The sequence below is a fragment of the Volvox carteri genome, assembly GCF_000143455.1.
Source record: "Volvox carteri f. nagariensis unplaced genomic scaffold VOLCAscaffold_47, whole genome shotgun sequence".
NCBI lineage: Eukaryota > Viridiplantae > Chlorophyta > Chlorophyceae > Chlamydomonadales > Volvocaceae > Volvox > Volvox carteri.
This window is the reverse complement of record NW_003307590.1, coordinates 186,020-200,010: the sequence shown is the minus strand read 5'-3', so window position 1 is coordinate 200,010 and position 13,991 is coordinate 186,020. Positions and strand designations below refer to the sequence as shown.

Below are 13,991 nucleotides of genomic sequence, written 5' to 3'. Positions count from 1 at the left end.
GTATATACCACCCGGGGGGGGGAGAAGTGCATAGCCGTGTGGGCTTGTGGGTGGATGGCCATGCGACGATATGGATGTACGGCATAAATTAATGTCACACGTGTACGGCAGTTTGTTTGTTCTGCGGGAAGAGAGTCAGTTGTTATGGCCTACTGGCGTGAGGGGGTCTTCAATACAGTCTACAATCCCCTGGAAACGGAAAGTATGTCCGCGACGTAAAGAAAACACAGAAGACGAACAGACGGACAGACAGATAGACAGATAGACAGACAGACAGACGGAACCACTTAAAACACGACAGGTATTTGTCTTCTTGCATATGCCCGCATGCCCGTGTATGTGCGTTGTGTGTCTGTCTGGCCGTGTACGTGCATGTACGGCAGCCTTGCGTACTGCCCCCTCATGACGTGAGGTGTACCCCCCCCCCTCCCCCCCTCCCCCACCAACGCCAACGCGGGGCGCTTCAACCGAAGGCGCTGGAGGTCCGCCAGCCAGACATCGAGGTGTACGACATCGAGAAGCGAACGACGGTGGCAGGCGCGGATGCTTCCGTGGCGGCGGCAGAGGCGGCGGCGGCGGCGGCAGGTGCGCGGTACGAATGGTGTTTCCGGCTACGTGCCCGGCGGGCCCCTGCGCTGTTGGTGGCTCTAGAAACCTCCTTGCCTGGGCACTTCAGCGAGAACTTCATTCCGCTGCTGCCGGTACTGGCGGCGACGGAGGGCAGCGGCGTCGGGAAAGACACCGCAGCAGCAGCAGCAGCAGCAGCAGCAGCAGCAGCGGGAGACGGCATAAAGCCGCAGCCGCCACCACCAGAGGTATCGTCGTCATCGCCAAACACGTCTGATCAGTTGCGCCGTACGGCAATGGAAACTGCTGGATCTATATCTGGATCTGGAGTGAGTGTTGAATCTATGACGGCAGCCTGGATTAAGGCTGCCGCCGCCGCCGCGGCCGCGGCCACGGCCGGCGGTGCCGGCGGCGGCAGCAGGCAGGCTGGAGGTGCGGCGCAGGCGCCGCCCCTGTACGGCAACGACGTTGCGGAGACGGGGCCGGTGGAACCAGCACCGCGCGTGTGTTTTTACACGGATGTCGACATTGAGGGCGGCAGTGAGGAGGTCTTCCGGGCGGCGCTGTCCGTACGGGACTTGTACGGCATGCAGATGTTCGAATAATTTTGTGTATGCCGTACACACGTACGACCAACTGGTTCGTCGTACGTGAAGATTAGTCCATCCCCTCACAAACCACTGGTTGTGTCTTCTGGCTCTTGGAAGGTTCTGTGTGCGTGTGTGGCTTTGCGTGGCACAACCTTCTGCTTAGCTTTCTTGGGTAGTTTATGGCTTAAAAACGACGATAGCGAAGTCTACATGGAATGTAGAAAGATTTGCTCAAGTTGCGGTTGAGAGTTGTCGCATAGCAGTCATCATGGACGCCGATAGAAGAAGAAACGTTTACGAAGGCGGCCGTTATGGCCGTTACCACACAGTTGTACGGCACGACATACTCTGCGTTCACCTTGCTTTTATTGCTCTCCAGCTTCTCTATGGAAGGGCATTTGGCGAGGGCGCATTGCTGGCACGACGTCTCGAGAGCATCTGCCAACGTTACAGGCCTGTAACGTCCTTCAAATCTCTTTATGACTAGCGGTAAGAAAAAAATCACTTCAGGAAACACGGCTCAGAAAAATACCTATGTTTGGCTGTTTGAACTCCACAGTGCATATTTCTTCAAATAGATATTACTTTAGCTGGAAAGTGCATCATGAGTTAGGAGGGGCTCGGCCCCGGTCGCCGGGCCCAAATGCAAGCTAAGGGCAGAAGACCAAGTCCGAGAAATTTCACGGAGCCAGCGTCGACAGGCCGGCCGTTTGTAAACTCATATGAAATTAGGCAGTGAAGGGAATATTTTGAGAGGCTCATCAGACGCCTTTCTTGGTGAAGTCAAATGAACTCAAAAGAGTCGTGAGCCAAAGGAGACCCTGGAGAGAGGGCCACGTTGCCCGTTGCGCAATGCCCTTGCCATTTTTGTTTTAGGCTTAAGCTTAACAGCCAAAGCAAAGAAATCGACGCTGTTGAAGAGCGAAACCTCGGGGGAGCAACTAGCCCGCCGGCGGGGTGTCGCGGCCCCCGGCGGCGGCGGCGGCTGGTGGATGTCGGTACTGTCATTGAATGCAGCAGATCATGAAGCGCGAGTGCAGCGAAGAGGAAATGCATAGGGTAAACGATACCTAACGATGCCTGTCAGGCCCCTGCACGACGCCTGGGATCACAGCCCCAGCACCAGCCCTTGCTCCCGCCCTTGCCCTAGGGCCGGCCCCCCTTCGCACTAACCTGAAGTCACCTGTCACGACCCCAGCTTTACCCCCAAAAGTACCTGCTGGTCAAAAGGCACAACCAAGGCTGGATCGGAAGCTGGACCACGATTGTCAACAAACCAAGGAATAGCCATTCAGGTGTGCTGTTGCCCAACATAACGAAAACAATCAAAACCGACGGTACGATGGGAACCACAATCCACACCCTCAAAAACGCGCTCCCCCTCGCCCAACCGCTATAGGCCTAAACTTACACAAGGCCCGAAGCACAACAACCCACAACCGTCAACCGATAAGAAAGTAAACATGGCTGTCTATGGCTGCCGAGAAGTTACCGGGCTTGATCCTACCGATGGGCCACCGATAGAGCTGTGAACCCTGTTGTACGATACGTTCTCCTATTGGTCCTTGCATAATGTCTCGTACCCCTTTCCTAATCTCCAGGTAGTTTTCGTGAAAAAGAGCTCTCATTGTCAATGACCGAAGTCCTCCAAATGGTTGATCCAGATTTGTAATTTCCCTGAGAAGGGATATGGGGAATGTCGTTCCGCCGACATTCCGGCGGCATGATCCGTTTGTGCTGCTGCGGGCCATTTTGATGCCCTCCTTATCAAAAACGGTTTTGGATAGTTTATAGACCGACCGGGTTAACCCGGTTCGGTCATGGTTGTGGAGAGTCTATAAGATAATCATACGCCGTATTCGAATGTCAAACTATTGCGAAAAACGCATTTTCATTCCGCGGCCTTGTAACAGAATTTGTACTGGAAGACAGTAATACACCCTTTCCCGACACCCCGTTTGCCGATGTCTGGATTACATTCATGAACGGTGGCAGTTCGACTTCGACGGTTGTAGCTCCGTAAAGCCGTTGATGTAAAGCCGTTGATGTAAAACGCGATTAACCAAGTAGGAAGTTTTTGCAAGGAGGCTTGTATTTCTTTTCTAGTAGTAGTGCGTATGAATTGGCGACAAATGCCAAACCGACACAAAGGCTGTGGCTAATTCCTTGGCTTTCATCTATCAGCGAAATGCCTAATGTCCATCACTGTCTTTACTTATCAATTGTTGTGTTTGGCTTGCTGATCATTGGAGAGCTTGGAGAGAAATGCCACACTGATACCTCCATGGCCGTGCAACCCCGAGGCTCTCATGTTGCCCGAGAACCACGACACAGTAATCTTGGACTTCCGTCACGATTCCATCGGGACACTCCTGACGGTTCGTGTCCGGGGCGGACGCCCCGCGGCGCTCATTCTGACGACTTGCCTGGCCACGTTCGCGGCAACAGCATATTCCTGGGTAAGCAATGCATGCGCACGCACACACATGAAGGCTGATCAGCTACACTACGTGCGCACTTCTTCTGTACGAACCGCGCGAGCATCGCATAGTCTATAGCATAGTCCAGACTAACTTCCTGAGTCATGCGCTTGCAGGAAAAGGGGAGGCTTTGACGTGTGGCAAACTGCTTGCTGCATGACAAGCACGGATTTATCCCTCGGCGCCCGCCTGAAGGAGGCTGTTGAGTTGTTATTAAAGGACCCACAGGCTCTCGAAAGGTAAACGTACTTGCGCACCATCCCTCTTCTCGTCGTCCGCAGGCCTGGCCTTGCGGCTCCCCTGCGACTCCTGGTCCCTGCAACTCCCTTGGGGCTGATGTCGTCCCAGCAGGCTCAGACTGGGCCAGCCGGGGCGGCGGCGGCGGCGGCGGGGGCGGGAACGCGAATGTGGCGCGATTGGTAATAGTGGTTGCAACGGCAGTAGCCGTAGTAGCGGCGTGGGAGCTGCTCCAGGTGGCGAGTGGTACGGCATATTGTACGGAATGGATTTGGGTTGGGTTGGGTCGCGGATAGGTTGTGGGGGCATGAGTTGGGTTTGCGTCGGATGGATGCTAATGGACATGCATACAGTGGATTTGCGCCTGGAGCCGTGTGAAGGAGCGTGGAGATAGTGACCTCTCGAGGCTGATAAGCTTGTACCCTTTTGAGTCTGTATGTCTGATCTGTCGGTCTGTTTGTCTGTATGCCTGGGTGTGCGGTCCAAGAGGCTGCCGCTGCCATGATGTCTTACGGCCCGTCGGTCTGCAAGCCAGCCCCTCTGTTTGTATGTTCCTTGCTATGTGTCTGTCGGTCTGTTTGTATGTTGGTCCGAAAAGCCCTCCACAACACGAAGAGGTCTGGGTCCCAAAACCGCGATGCACCAGCACGCATGCAACCGGTCCGTCGTCCCGGTACCACGTACGCCCCGTACCTGCCATTCCCGCGTATTTTGCTTTCATGTACGTGCAGAGAGCGTGCTCGTCCTGCCCGGCGGCGTGGGCTACGTGCTGGAGAGTGTACGGCGCTGCGGGCTGCGGCGCCGACGGTTTTTAGATGCGCAGGAAGTCTCATACGTGACTTTGAGCGAGGTCGGGCCTAGGGACGGCGGATTGGGGTTGCGGGGTGGGGTGGGGCCTCCGTTGGATTTCCTTGGCATTTGCCCTGGTGATGGTGATGGTGATGATGATGACGTTTGGTGTTTCGTGTAAGAGTTGGCGCTGGAGGATCACTGGTGGCTTTGGAATCCGTACTTGACAGGCTGCCGTACCATGTTAGAGAGTGGTTCATATTTGTTTAAATCGGTGGTTGATGTTGCGGCGATTTGGCGATTGGGGAAGGGAAGGGAAGGGAAGGGAGGCGCATGTCTACTTCCGCAATATGGAACGAGGGGGTTAGATCGGGCTTGGGCGGCTGCAATTGCTGCGACACGCTGCAGCAGCCACACGGCCACTTGGGGGGGGCCTATTTGGGCACTTTTCGAGTCAGCTGGGTTACTCAAAGTGGGACTGTTACTGTCAGTCCTCGCCCCTTGCCCGCAACCCAATTTCCTAAATACAGGGGACCCGACGGGCCTGTCTGTTCCCACTCCTCTTCCCTCCTTTTTCTTTCCCTCATTCCCTTCCTCCGCTTCACTCATCCTTGGTTCGTCTTTCCCTTCCTCCGCGTCCTCAGGCAATCACTAGCTGCGATGTGCGGTTCTTCCTGGCCTTCGTAACTCGGGATGTCAACAACGATAGCAGTTTTATGAACTGCAGCAGAAATGGCAACACGGACGCCAACGCAGGTGGAAATGGAAGCAGCAGCAGCTGCAGCCGCTTGGCTGTGCCGTATGAGGTACGTAACCCACCATTTGCGAAGTGGATACCACCTTGTCTCAACTCCCGACTTTTTTTGTTGACGTTCTCCTTGACCGACGACCTCAGTCCTTCGTCTCCACGGTCGATCAGCTGACCATCGCCAACTTGCAAACGCGCTGACTCTCTGTGTGTGTAGAATTTGCTGCCGCGGCTACAGCTGCGTCACCTCCAGGCGATTTACCGGGAATTGGAGCTCCTACAAATGCAGCATGCCCTTGGGCCTTCGGCCTTCGGCTCGTATGGGTAGTCTTACAGGTATGGGGTCACGCAACCCCAACCATGTAACACACACACACACACACACACACACAAATGCAGCAGTAGCCGCTGTGTCGCCTGGCGGCACCAGTCGCAGTACCGCCAGCAACCGGAGCTGTAGCGCTGGTCCTGCACGTATGGAACTTCGACCAGGACCTCGTCGTCGTGGTGGTGGTGGTGGTGGTGGTCATGGCCTTGGGAGTGGAGGATCGGATCTATCAGCTAGTGCTGGTAATGGTAATGGCAGTGAGACCCGGTGACCGGGTCCTGATATGCAGATATCGGCTTTTAGCCTGTAATCGAGATGTCATTGACCACGCGGGCAGGAAGTCGAGCAATCTTGCGCTTGGTTTTGACACTTCATTCCGGCATTGTGCTGGCTGGACGGGAACTAGGGAGGAACCTGAGGAACCTCTCCACGACGGGAAATGGGCGAGGCCCTACAAGACAAAAAGCAAACCCAAAATGGACTCAGGCTTGTAATACATCTTGGTCAGCCCTGGGTGGGTTGCGGCTTGTTGTCCTCGCCGGTTGCAGGGGTCACATAACACAGGCTTCACACGAATCATTGCCACGAACGGCTTAGTGGCGCTACCCCATTTGGTCGTGCGGCTTCTAAGTTTTTCAATCAGGAGTCCTGAGGCCCCTGCAGCACCACAGCCGGTCACCGCCAACCCAATACACAGAAGCCTTTCATACAGGCTCACGATAAGCAAGTGGACAGGGATGGGTTGACAGGGAGGAAGAGCCGCTTGTACCAGGATTCCACTATTGATGTGCTCTTGTGGTGCAAAAGAAGCGCGAGCGGTAACCGCATCTGGTCTGCGTCTTCAGGCATGGACTGCATCCGGCGGTCCTTAATGCACATCTTTACCAATATTGATTTACAGTTAACCTCAGTGCTGGTTAAACACATCGAACTGCAAGTTGCGGCAACTCGCATGGACAGACATGCCGGATATCAGGACGCATTGTCTCTTTCAACAGTAGGTGCAGATGGTATATTGATATATCAGCATGCTCCTTATCGCTTGTGTCAGGCAGGCTTCAGTTAGCCCAACCTGATAAACGCTGAATTGTTACAACCCAAACCGGATTGAAAGTGCAATATTGATATCGGGTATCCAAAACAGGTGGACAATATATAACGCCGTGATATTACGGAGGAGCAAAGACTCTTCACTCTGAGCGGTGCTGTCGTACGCCTGTTCTCCGTCACTTTGTTGGCCGACAACCTCCAGCGCGTCAGCCTATTGCATTTCAGCTTTCCTATGTAGGCGAATCTTTATGCGAAATGATAATAAGAAAGCTTGCGAGAATGTTAACTTTCTATAGACCCTGAACTGACAAGTCTTAGGCTGAGCAGGCATGGAGGGTTACCTGGTGGCTGCAGAAGAATGGGGCGATCCATACGCAAAGCCCCTTTCTTCTGCATCCCATCCCTTAGTATGGCACATGCAGTCGGCAAGGAGCGGGCGAGACGAAATCCCCAAGGTAAGTGTGGTATTGCAATTATGTAAACAGCATATCTGAAGCTATAAGCTGCTACCTTGGGCTAAGTCCATGACTTTTGGTTGGATGCCATAGAAGGGTCAAACAAATATGCCTTGCAGGGCCGGGACCCTTATACTGCAACGCTATCTGAGGTCCTTGACAATTTTGTCAGGAAAATGGAGGCTAAAATGGCGGCAGAGGTGGGTGTTCACCGTGCACATCGGTCGCATTTACCTCAGTTGTCGCCGGATATGGCGAAGCTTGTGTTCATGGCACGCACGAGTCGCGGGCAGGTGCTCGGTGCATGGTCAGGGGTTCAATTGTCCCAACTTGGCGCTTTCCCAGCGTGACGCACACGCAACATAGGGGTGCCCGGGTCGCCGGTCGTGGTGAGGCCGATGCCGATGCCTTGCATGTCACAACCAGTATCATGCCCCTTCCGTCCTACCACTCAACGGCATAATCACTGGAGGGCCTAAGCTCGCCTTACGTACTCGTCTGCAAGGGCGCCCTTTCACAGGCCTTACCTTGGGACCTGCACGGCCCCTATTCCTCCCACAGATCGTGTCGCAGCGTCGGAAGCTGCCCCCCCTCATCAATGACCGATCGCTGTTCACTCGGGGTGCACCATTTGGCAACAAGGACGACCCATTTTACCACTCGCCTTCCAACCGCATCGGAAACTACTACTCGCCAGAGTCCATGCGAGCAGCGGCCATCCTTTTTGAGGAATTCCCGCAGGTCTGCAGCCAAATTAGCATCTTAGCCGGGTTATGGGGCACCGCGCTTTTTAAGTACTACGTACTACAAACTGCTAGCTAGCGCCGTGACCAGGGTTCACATCGTCAGCTGATACAGCTGGCGCACGTACTCTCGTACGGAAAGCAAACGCGGCTGCTAATAGCAGCAGGCAGGCGCCGCACGGGGTTCGCAAATGCGGATGTGGGTCAAGGACTGGGCCTGCCAGCCAGTCAGCCAGAGGCGTTTTGGCCTGTCGGAGTTTCAGAGGTCATGAGCTCATACGTTGGGATGGCGGGCCTTGCCTCCTAGCTCCCCCAGACTTCATGGGTTTCATTCCGATCTGGGTTAGATAGATATGTAACGGGCAGCCGGGTGCATCAGGATTACTCCTCAAGCCCACCATGAATGCAGCAATAAACTCGCCTCTTTACCCATGTATCCTGCTCCCGGCTGTCACCCCGGCAGGACCCCAACGCGCCCAGGACGCGCGGCCGCGGCATGCTGCAGGACGTACGCTCCTCCTTTACTAGCAGCCGCCCGCTCAGCCCGCGGGCAGCGCTGCCGCCGTTAAACGGCTCCGGCACCGCCAACAGCGTCAATGGCTTGAACGGCGCCGGGCTAAACGGCAGCAATGGTGCTGGGAACGGCAATGGCCATAGCTACGGCGCATCAACGTTCAGCCCGCACACCTCCCCAGGCAGGATGGTCGGCACCAAGCGGACGGCGCAGGATGTGGGGCTTCCAGGGGGGACCCTTTGGCGGAACGCTAAAGCAGCGAGGGCAGGTGAGGAAAAACTGCAGCCTGAAGTATGCGTTCTCTGCAAGAGCAAAAACAAAAAAGCGGGGAGCGGAGGAGATACGTCATAGCGTGCATGTTTTTTGGTGTGTGTGCTGATGTGAGTCCAAGGCAATTTACCACATTGTTGCTTTCAGCAGCGGCGTCACTTGCGGGTCCATTCAACGGCTGGAATGAAACCCTAACGTACTAAAGGACTACAGGTAGGCAGTTTAATGGATACTCGCTGAGCTTGCTGAGTTCGGGGTTTAAGTCCAGGGATTTTACGGCAACCCAACAATGTGCCGTGGCAGCGATTCCTTGGCTGGGGGCCGGGCAGCTGCCATTGAGGCCGGGGCTACGCATGGGCCAATGCAGCCGCCAACCAGCCATCAGTAGAACAGCGAAATCTAGGCCCAAACGACTGCTTGAAAGCAAGTGGTAGTTTTCCTCGCATTGCACGCGGCCGCAAGCAGCTGCTAGAAACTCGGATGGAGAGTTTCTATCCGGACCTTTGGGATACGCTCAGCTGGCGCTTACATCAGCGGCGGATACCACCCAGCGTAGGACGCTAGCAGATTGCCGCGTGGCAGGGCGGACTGGTTCTCTGGTCGCAGCACTCGGTGAGGCACACATGGCGGCAGCACAACACCTGCGGCGCACGCGGCAGCCTTGTCGGGCCCTGAATACTCCAGCTGAAACAGCTTGGGCATAGGATGCAACTGGTCACCGAGTTTAACCTTGCCATGCGCAGCAGTGGATAGCATGGGGCCTGGAAATTACACGCCGCCCTGCGACAATATTGCGAAGTACGCGTGCCACAACACAGGCACACAGAAACGTAGGAAAATGGCCTTGCGAAGGCATCAGTGGGGGTTTACGAATGCGTCACCCAGGCAGCGTTGATCCTCGCCTGATGCCCGAAGCCCTGTTGGGACTGACACAGCCAGGGCGGAGCAATGAGGGCCAGGGAGCGCAAGGCGGTATGGGACCGCTGGCAGCGTCGTGGAATGTGGAAGGGACTGCGGTGCAAGGACGTGGGAGAGGGGCTTGGCAGCTGCCAGCAAGCTGCTACAGGGCTATACGGATTGCCGAGCGGCCCTCCGCTGCCACCCTTCAGTGCAGTGCAATGGAGTGCAGCGCAGCAGGGAAAGAAATAGCTCAGGAACCGGACCCCAGGTCCTTTGCAATCCGCGGGTTTCGGCTGCTGCAGGAACCGACGGGTGTGTTTTTGCTAGTCAACCGGCCTGTGTGCTTTCTGTCAGAACCCGACGTCCCCCCTCGCTTCCTCGTCACCTTTCGCGCACCTCATCACCCTGCTCCCCTCTTCCCCACCTTCCCTCCATTCCCCCTCAGCCGTGTCCGATGTTCCTTTGGACCACCTGGTTGACGCCATCCTGCGTTACCACTACTACGTGGAGGTGGGAATCGACCCCCGGCACGTGGCTCCCTTCCGGGAAGAATGGGCCGGCAACGCGCTCAACATGGTCCCCCACCTGCCGCCGTACGGCGTATCCCAGCAATTCTACGACATGCTGCTTCGATCCTCCCTGGAGGAAATCCACGCCGAGTACGTAACGGCCATGAAACGTGCCATGGTGAATTACGTCATCTCTTCACCTGTGGAACGCCACCGGCTAAACCTGGAAGCGCTGGAGCCGCTGTTGGCGATTCCGACCCCTACTGCGGAGTCCTGGCGCGCGGTTGTGGACCGTTTGCTGCTGCCTAGCTGGCACGCGGACGTGGAGACTGCGCGGCAGGAGGTGGCCTGGACGCTGCAGACGCTGTCCGCTAACGCCCTGGAGCTCTCTCGGCTGTGGCACGCGAGTCGCTTCTCCGCGGCGTTGCTGGTGGACGTGGCGTCGCCCGAGTTTGTGACGCGGCTGCCCTTGAGCGCGGAGACTTTCTACGAGCAGCAGACCGAGGTCATGGAGCTGGTGAAAGGGCAGCTGTGGACGTCTTGGGCGCCCAAGAGCTTGGAGGTGTTTAACCGGCTGCCGCCGGTGTTCATCAACGGCGATGCGGACGCGTACTACCGGTCCGTGGCGACGCTGCAGAGCAACCAGCTGCGTGGGCTGGTGCAGCGGTCGCTGGACAGCTACGAGGGGCTGTTCCGGAAGCACACGGCCCGGAATGAGGTGGACCCGCAGCAGGATACCCTGATGTGGAGTGTGCCGCCGGTGTTTGTGTTGGACCTTGTGGAGTTGGACGGTGAGGGAGGGCTTGGAACGATCTGGACGTGGGGCAAGGGAGGGAGAGGGGGGCTGGGAGGGAGGGAGGAGCGGGGCGTGGGGGGAGGGAAGACGCGGTGGAAAGAGGTCTCTGGTCTTGACGTAGCAGGACGTAGCAGAGAGAGCAGGGCTGGGGGTTCCGTCTTAAAGCATCGGCTCTGGGAGGGGTCTAGACGGCGGGGCCTCGGAGTCTCGGGTGAGGTCCATGGGGATTCTGGGGCTAAGACCTGTAAACTGGACTCAGTGTGAAACCCAGGTGTGAGGTGGAGAAGTGGGGGTGCATAGGGCAGGTTGCGCCATAGCGGGGCCCCCTTGGTAAAGGGGTGGGAGACCAGGGTAGGCGCAGGACCGGTAACCTTTATGCCGCTAGGGGAGGGAGGGCAGGACGGCGGTGGACGGAGAGGAGGAGGATCTGCGACCTAGCGCTCCTGGGCCGCTCCAGTGTCAGCTCCTCCCTAACCATCATGGGCCATGTTCCCCTTTCCCTAACCGTTTCCCTGAGAACCGCTGTCCCGCGACTCGCCGTGCCCGCGGACGCCCCCACCCCCGCCCGGCCCGCAGGCAAGCCCACCTTCAAACCCACGTTTCAGGAGTGCGAGGACATTGTCCGTCAGATCCTGGACAACATGGTGCTAGCTGTGGCTGGGCTGCCCCGAGTGGGCTCCAACACGGTGGGCTCCACCAGCTTTACGCCGCCCCCACCCGGCACGGTCGTCCCGCCCAGCAGCACCACCATCCCCACCACTAGCCTGCAGGAGGAGAACGTCGTCAATGCCAAAAAGGTGTGTGTGTATGTGTGTGTATGTGTGCGAGTGTGTGCGTCCCCACGTGTTTGTTCCTCTCCGCTTGCACCTCCTTCTGTGTCCTCTCTTCTCTCATCTCGCGCACGCGCCTTTGTCTTTTGCCCTTCCGTATCCATTCGTTGCTTCCATTCGTTTCTGTTAGGGGCGCTTCCCTCTGGTAGATATCGCAATCCCATGACTTGTTTTGATCCGAGCATCGATCGCTTTGTTTTCGCGCAATCGCTGCCGACCGCCCAGGCCGTTCTTCACGTGATGGAGCGCAACGCGGTTGCGCCAAAGCGGCTGGCGGCCCTGTTTGAGGAGTGGATGTGGCTCATAGGGGAGGATGCGGCCAACGCCGTGCGGGCTTTTTGCGAGCGCCAGCCCGAGCCGAAGCTGTCGGAGTTTCAGGCGGAGATCGACCGGTTGCGTGCCGCCGTGGACGCGGTGCGGGTCATCTGCACCGACGACGTGCGCACAGGTCCGTGAGGTTGCAGTTGGGTGCGTGGGTGGGTATTTCAGAGGCGGCGTTGGGCCGGTGGTGCTCGGGATGCGTGGGCTTGAGTGGGTAATTGACCTCGGACCCGGACTCTGCCGGCGCTGACCTGGGCCACTGGTACATATGCAAACCTGTTGGTTTGGTTTGGTTTGGTTGGTTTTGTTGGGTTGGGTTGGGTTGGTTGGGTTAAACCCTGCCGACCCTGATCCGGCCCCGGTTGTCCCGCGCGTCCTCCTCCTCCCCGTCTTCACCTCCCTGTTCTTCTCCAGGTATCTACGTGGTTCGTTGCCGCGCCTTCAAGGACCTGCTGGCTAGCAGTGCTGAGGAGCTTATCTGCCAGCTGCTGGAGCACATCAGGAACACAGTGCGCGCATCCAACATTAAGATCCACGAAGAGTACCAGGTGTGTGTGTATGTATGTATGTATGTATGTATGTATGTATGTATGTATGTATGTATGTATGTATGTATGTATGTATGTATGTATGTATGTATGTATGTATGTATGTATGTATGTATGTATGTATGTATGTATATATGTATGTATGTATGCGTCTGTATAGCTGTCTATGTTGAGTGGGGGTTGTGGGAAGGTAGGGCGTGTTGGGTTGGGTGCAGCAAGTACTCGCCCGATATGTATTGTGCTCGTAGGAAAAACATTGTTTTCTATTTGGGCGCCCAACGGGGTCCTGAATCCGTTTCCGCTCCTTCGCACAACCCTTCCCTTGCCATTCGACCAACCTGTGCCTTGCCACCTTACCTGCCTGCCTGCCTGCCTATCCACCTGCCCATCCACCCACCTTGCCTACCGACCTGCCTACTGACCTACCTACCGGCCTACTTAGCTATTCCAGAAGTAGTAATGTAAATTCTGCTTAAGCTAAAAAAGTTTATTCCCAACTACCTGGCGACCTACCTAACGTATCTGCCTACCTTGCTTCTCCCTGCCTCGTGCAGATCATGACTGGCGAGGTGGGCAAGACCAGCAACACGGCCGAGGAGCTGCTGGCCCTGAAGAAGTACATCGCCAAGTGCAGCCAGGACCAGGAGCGACTGAGGGACGCCATTTCCCGCAACAAGGAAAAGGACGACTTCCTCATGATGCACAGGTGGGTGGTGCTCCTCGTCTAGTGGGGAGCCGAGAGCGGCAGAAAAGCTGGGGTGCGGGTGCGCGGCACGTTGGAAGACGTGCCACCCGCCTCTTTTACCTAGTTGCAGACCTGCATGGACGACGGGTAATAATAATCTGAATGTGTGTCTCATGTGTGTGGTGGTACCATCTTGGTGTGTATTGTGTGCCGTACTGTGATGATGATGATGATGATGATGATGATGATGATGATGGCACGGTCCTCTTCGGGCAGGCTTCCGGTGCCGGAGGAGGACCTGGAGGTGGCCATCAAGGCGTACGAGTGGCCGAGGAGGATGATCGAGGTGGGTGGATTGGATTGGGGGGACCCAAGCCAGCACGATTGCACTTTACTGGTATCCGATGCCACTCGGTATCCGCATCTGGTTTCTCCGCCGGACCTAGACCTCCCGCAGGAAGCTAACCTGCTGTTGAGGACTACCTCTGGGATAGCTGCAATGATCTGTTTATTTTCCTTACTCTTGCCTTCTTGCGTTTACTTTGGGGATTTCCCAGTTTGCCGCTCGTGGTTGTTCTGTTTCAACCCTTTTCGATTTAATTGTAATTATTTTTTTCCGAACCCTATTTCC

The 13,991-nt window shown here is 56.4% G+C and overlaps 1 protein-coding gene across 1 annotated transcript; it reads left to right on the top strand.

Annotated features, from left to right (window-relative positions):
• Positions 1-3,278: 3,278 nt before the first annotated feature.
• On the top strand, positions 3,279-6,245 carry VOLCADRAFT_106594 (uncharacterized protein). Its single transcript, XM_002954934.1, has 5 exons — positions 3,279-3,616; positions 3,919-4,120; positions 4,606-4,724; positions 5,308-5,469; positions 5,629-6,245. Exons 1-5 carry the CDS (start codon positions 3,467-3,469, stop codon positions 5,737-5,739), a joined length of 744 nt encoding a protein of 247 aa, XP_002954980.1. The 5' UTR covers positions 3,279-3,466; the 3' UTR covers positions 5,740-6,245.
• The last annotated feature ends 7,746 nt before the right edge of the window (positions 6,246-13,991 follow it).